The 6610-nt window shown below is 44.4% G+C and overlaps 1 protein-coding gene across 1 annotated transcript; it reads right to left on the reverse strand.

Moving 5' to 3' along the window:
- Positions 1 to 931: 931 nt before the first annotated feature.
- LOC106569262 (classical arabinogalactan protein 9-like) lies at positions 932 to 1372 on the reverse strand. Its single transcript, XM_014140454.2, has one exon. The coding sequence runs from the start codon at positions 1370 to 1372 to the stop codon at positions 932 to 934; it is 441 nt and encodes a 146-aa protein (XP_013995929.2).
- Between the last annotated feature and the right edge of the window lie 5238 nt (positions 1373 to 6610).

Genomic DNA, 6610 nt, shown 5'->3' on the forward strand with positions numbered 1-6610 from the left:
AACTATGGCCATCATTTATAAACTAAAAGTAAGTGTTTCCATATCCTACTCTACTCAGTGGCTATCAGTTTCCCTTTCCTTTGAATACAGCTTGGGTCAGTAGGGTAAGAGTTAGTCGTTTTCTACTCTCTGCGGAGGATGGGATGGTTACTGCCGATAGTAAATCAAATTGGATCTAACAGGATACAGATTTTGAGATCTCAAATTCATTGTTTAATTTCAAGCTGAAACAAAACACACGACTTGGCTGACTCACTTTATCTGTGTTTGCCATGACAGTGTAGTGCTCTTTCATTTGTATTATTGTTCTGGAAGTCTGTGGTGGGTAGATAAGAGGAGGAGCATGCATGGTGACAATGTATTTCAAGGCCAGAGAGTTAGCCACTTGCCAGATGAAGGCAAATCCACACCCAAGCCTAATCGTCCAAAGCCAAGACCTAGGTTCAAAAACTATTTGAAATAATTTCAAATAACTGCTTGATTGAGCTTACCGGTTGCAATGGAACCAAAAAAGTCCAAAAAGTACAAGCCCCGCCCACCTGGCACTCCAGGCACTAAAGCAATCACTCAAACTATTTGAAAGAGAGAGTTCAAATAGCATTTGAACCCAGGTCTGCTGCAGCCTTTCTGCAGCCAACAGGGTTAATAAGATTATCGGTACCACATCTAGGCGTGCCAGCAGGGTTGTAAAGCAGCCTTTTACTACTGTTGGTTCAGCAACAACATGCTAGCTAGGAGGCAGGTCCTGGCGCTCATAGGTCGAGAGAGAGGGAGAGCTGTGTGAGCTGTGTACTTACTTCCAATGCATTCAGTGCAGACAGGGTAAATGAACACATTTTTTAGCACAAGCCAGGAACATCGTGTTCCTGCTCTCTGTAGCTAGTTAGAGTGTGACGTCTGCTGGCACTCCGCCTAGCAGGGCCAAGTTGATTCAAGTAAGAAAGCGTGCTGCTGGGCTGCTGCTGCGTGGGCTAGGGTGGGTGGCTGACAGGGTAGGGGCCTGGTAGGCTGCACTGGGGTGGGGTGGGTGGCTGACAGGGTAGGGGGCTGGAAGGCTGGACTGGGGTGGGTGGCTGACAGGGAAGGGGACTGGTAGGCTGCACTGGGGTGGGGTGGGGTGGCTGGCTGACAGGGAAGGGGACTGGTAGGCTGCACTGGGGTGGGGTGGGGTGGGTGGGTGGCTGACAGGGAAGGGGGCTGGTAGGCTGGACTGGGGTGGGGTGGCTGGCTGGCTGACAGAGAAGGGGGCTGGTAGGCTGGACTGGGGTGGGGTGGGTGGCTGGCTGACAGGGAAGCGGGCTGGTATGCTGGACTGGGGTGGGGTGGGTGGCTGACAGGGAAGGGGTCTGGTATGCTGGTCATGTCTGCACATGACAGGGTGGAGAGAGAGTGTCTTGGATTTTTCCACATGAGAACTTATATCCAGGTGTGCTGTGTGTACCCAACAAAACAGTAGTAAAACACAGTGTTCTGTAATTGTTAGTGTAACAGCATGTTCCTTTGTGCCCATCCTTTATAATTCCATATGAGTTCCTTAATCCTCATTGATGACAGTTTAAGAGAGGTTTTTGATCCTATTGTACATAATACTTGATACGTGATAATATGCCACATAAAGGCACCCAAGTGTTGGATCAAATATTTGAATGAAGGAAAAGACCTGCCAAAACAATGACAGTTGGAATGAACATATTACATTGATATCATGGTATGATGTGTAAAGCTCTTAATAATAGACTAATGGCAGACACTGACATCTCCAACTACCCGTCTGATGGGGAAGGAGAAGGAAAGAGCAATGACACCCTGACCCAGAGCAGACTGGAAGCTGGGGTTGTTACTGAGTGTCCTATACAGACTGGAAGCTGGGATTGTTGCTGAGTGTCCTATACAGACTGGAGGCTGGGGTTGTTGCTGAGTGTCCTATACAGACTGGAAGCTGGGATTGTTGCTGAGTGTCCTATACAGACTGGAAGCTGGGATTGTTGCTGAGTGTCCTATACAGACTGGAAGCTGGGATTGTTGCTGAGTGTCCTATACAGACTGGAAGCTGGGATTGTTGCTGAGTGTCCTATACAGACTGGAAGCTGGGATTGTTGCTGAGTGTCCTATACAGACTGGAAGCTGGGATTGTTGCTGAGTGTCCTATACAGACTGGAAACTGGGGTTGTTGCTGAGTGTCCTATACAGACTGGAAGCTGGGATTGTTGCTGAGTGTCCTATACAGACTGGAAGCTGGGATTGTTGCTGAGTGTCCTATACAGACTGGAGGCTGGGATTGTTGCTGAGTGTCCTATACAGACTGGAAGCTGGGATTGTTGCTGAGTGTCCTATACAGACTGGAGGCTAGGGTTGTTGCTGAGTGTCCTATGCAGACCGGAGGCTGAGGTTATGGCTGAGTGTCCTCTGCAGACCCGGAGGCTGAGGTTATGGCTGAGTGTCCTCTGCAGACTGGTGAGGGAGAGGGCAGCAGATGGTCAGTCACTGACTGGGTCAGGTCCACTCAGGCAGTGCGGCAGACACCCCAGAAACATACTGACAGGAACTCCAAGGACCCATAGGACTCCAACAAAAAGAAAAGGACATTTCAAAGGTTTGAGAAAAAAGACAAAATTAATATTTTACATACATACACTTAGGTTGGAGTCATTAAAACTAGTTTTTCAACCACTGCACAAATTTCTTATTAACAAACTAAGTAATTTTTCATACAATTGTTTACAGACAGATTATTTCACTTATAATTCACTGTATCACAATTCCAGTGGGTCAGAAGTTTACATACACTAAGTTGACTGTGCCTTTAAACAGCTTGGAAAATTCCAGAAAATGATGTCATGGCTTTAGAAGCTTCTGATAGGCTAATTGACATAATTTGAGTCAATTGGAGGTGTACATGTGGATGTATTTCAAGGCCTGCAGACCTCCACAAGTCTGGTTCATCCTTGGGAGCAATTTCCAAACGCCTGAAGGTACCACGTTCATCTGTACAAACAATAGTAAGCAAGTATAAACACCATCGGACCACGCAGCTGTCATTCCGCTCAGGAAGGAGACGCGTTCTGTCTCGTAGAGATGAACGTACTTTGGTGCGAAAAGTGCAAATCAATCCCAGAACAACAGCAAAGGACCTTGTGAAGATGCTGGAGGAAACAGGTACAAAAGTATCTACATCCGCAGTAAAACGAGTCCTATATCGACATAACCTGAAAGGCCGCTCAGCAAGGAAGAAGCCACTGGTCCAAAACCTCCATAAAAAAGCCAGACTACGGTTTGCAACTGCACATGGGGACAAAGATCATACTTTTTGGAGAAATGTCCTCTGGTCTGATTAAACAACAATACAACTGTTTGGCCATAATGACCATCAATATGTTTGGAGGAAAAAGAGGGAGGCTTGCAAGCCAAAGAACACCATCCCAACCGTGAAGCACGGGAGTGGCAGCATCATGTTGTGGGGGTGCTTTGCTGCAGGAGGGCCTGGTGCACTTCACAAAATAGATGGCATCATGAGGAAGGAACATTATGTGGATATATTGAAGCAACATCTCAAGACATCAGTCAGGAAGTCAAAGCTTGGTCGCAAATGAGTCTTCCAAATGGACAATGACCCCTAGCATACTTCCAAAGTTGTGGCAAAATGGCGTAAGGACAACAAAGTCAAGGTACTGGAGTGGCCATCACAAAGCCCTGACCTCAATCCTATAGAACATTTGTGGGAAGAACTGAAAAAGTATGTGTGAGCAAGGAGGCCTACAAACTGACTCAGTTACAACAACTCTGTCATGGAGGAATGGGCCAAAATTCACCCAACTTATTGTGGGAAGCTTGATGAAGGCTACCTGAAACATTTGACCCAAATTAAACAATTTAAAGGCAAAGCTACCAAATACTAATTGAGTCTATGTAAACTTCTGACCCACTGGGAATGTGATGAAAGAAATAAAAGCTGAAATAAATCATTCTCTACTATTATTCTGACATTTCACATTCTTAAAATAAAGTGGTGATCCTGACTGACCTAAGACAGGGAATTCTTACTAGGATTAAATGTCAGGAATTGTGAATAACTGAGTTTAAATGTATTTGGCTAAGGTGTGTGTAAACTTCCGACTTCAACTGTATGATCTCTCTCATAATAAACTAGATCTTGGATATTGAGAAACAATGCGAGGGAAATAATCATCATTGCATGGCACGCACACAAACATACACAACGTCTGCAGATGTTTCCAGGATGATGCTGCTGATCAAACGGCTACCTGGGTGACATCATGTCAGTGCCAAATGTCACTATCCTAGTTAAGACCCTTAGATAAGACATCCTTTCTCCACAGAGTATGACTACTAGCCTAGCTACTTACTTTCTTTTAAAATTCTACAGTTCCATGTACAGAATCATGTATGTGGACTTTTCACAAATCCATTTAAAGTACCTCAACCTGAATTGAGTGCTATTTATACAGTATTGGTGAGGATACTGAAGGTGGGGTCTGTGTGTGATGCTGTGTGTCATTTCCTGCAGGGGCAGCCTGGCGGAGCGACTGAACAGGCTCCAGCTTCTGGAGGCACCAGTCCATCTCTGACATTACTACTACAGCCACAGTTAATACAGGCAACAAATGAACAAACAAACAACCAACCAAACGCACCAGTCCATCTGACTTTACTGTAACCACATGTAATATAGACAAACCCCCAAATATTTTTGTACCTTTAGTTTGCATGTAAAAACAAGGAAACAACAAACATACAGAAGTAAAATGAAACTGTTGTTTGCCACTTGCATGATCACAGAAATTGGATATTAGAGCAGCACATGAATAGAACACAGAAATTGGTTATTAGATAAGCACAAACATTAAGTGTGGAGATCAATTTGTAATTTCCATTACAAAACCTTGTGCAGGGTGGGGAAAGAAACCTAGTGGTGCTTATGAACTGGTCCTCATTCTTACCACACGTTCCTACATACGGTAGCTACTCTCCTTTTAGGGTTCAAAATGAACTTTGATTTTATGCTCTCTCTCAAGCGGGCATGATTTTCTGCTCTGATCTGTGGTCTCATGAAGAATGAGGGCGCATGGAGGAAATGCTGGTTGCGGCAACAGTGAACTTGGTCGCGGCCAGTATGTAGGTGACAGGAAACGCTCTGCTTGCTGACTTGTTTTTTGTCTTTCCATGGTGTAACCGAAGCACAAGTTTGTCACTCAATGTCATTGGCTCTTAGATAATTAGGTTGAACAACTATTGTAACGTGACAGTTGATCGTGGAAAAAGACAACACAAAAAACGCCTACCTTTTCCAACTCACGTTCAGTCAGTATGGATGACTTGGTTTTCTTTTGACAGTGTGAGAGAAGAACATGAATATAGAATGTTCAGGTGAAGAGTTTGCACAAATTTCGCCGAGTTTTTAGCAGGGCTGGGAGTTGCCAGGGATTTCACGATACAATATTATCACGATACTTAGGTGCTGTTACGATATGTATTACGATTCTATATGTATTGGGATTTGATACTTCGATTGATGTTCCAAACATATTGCTCACTATACAGTGCATTCGGAAAGAATTCAGACCCTTTGAATTTTACCACATTTTGTTACGTTACAGCCTTATTCTAAAATTGATTAAATATTTTTTTTCCATCAATCTACACACAATACCCCATAATGACAAAGCGAAAGACGGTTTTAGAAATGTTTGCAAATTTATAGAAAAAACTAAAACAGAAGTACCTTATTTACTTTCAGATCCTTTGCTATGAGACTCGAAATTGAGCTCAGGTGCATCCTGTTTCCATTGATCATCCTTGAGATGTTTCTACACCTTGATTGGAGTCCACCTGTGGTAAATTCAATTGATTAGACATGATTTGGAAAGGCACACAACTATCTATATAAGTTCCCACAGTTGACAGTGAAGGTCAGAGCAAAAACCAAGCCATGAGGTGGAAGGAATTGTCCGTATAGCTCGGAGACAGGATTGTGTCGAGGCACAGATCTGGGGAAGGGTACCAACACATTTCTGCAGCATTGAAGGTCCCCAATAACACAGTGTCCTCCATCATTCTTAAATGGAAGAAGTTTGGAACCACCATGACTCTTACTAGAGCTGGCCGCCCGGCCAAACTGAGCAATCGGCGGAGAAGGGGCTTCGTCAGGGAGGTGACCAAGAACCCAATGATCACTCTGACAGAGCTCCAGAGTTTCTCTGTGGAGATGGAAGAATCTTCCAGAAGAACAACCATTTCTGTAGCACTCCACACTTTTTTAAACATTTTTAAATGTAACCTTTATTTAACAAGGCAAGTCAGTTAAGAACAAATTCTTATTTACAATGATGGCCTACTCCGGCCAAACCCTCCCCTAACCCGGACAATGCTGAGCCAATTGTGCTTCCCTATGGGCCTTTATGGTAGAGTGGCCAGACGGAAGCCACTCCTCAGTAAAAGGCACATGACAGCCCGCTTGGTGTTTGCCAAAAGGCACCTAAAGACTCTCAGACCATGAGAAACAAGATTCTCTGGTCTGATGAAACCAAGATTGAACTCTTTGGCCTGAATGCCAAGCATGAGGTCTGGAGGAAACCTGGCACCATCCCTGCGG

The sequence above is a fragment of the Salmo salar genome, chromosome ssa14 (genome assembly GCF_905237065.1).
Source record: "Salmo salar chromosome ssa14, Ssal_v3.1, whole genome shotgun sequence".
Classification (NCBI taxonomy): domain Eukaryota; kingdom Metazoa; phylum Chordata; class Actinopteri; order Salmoniformes; family Salmonidae; genus Salmo; species Salmo salar.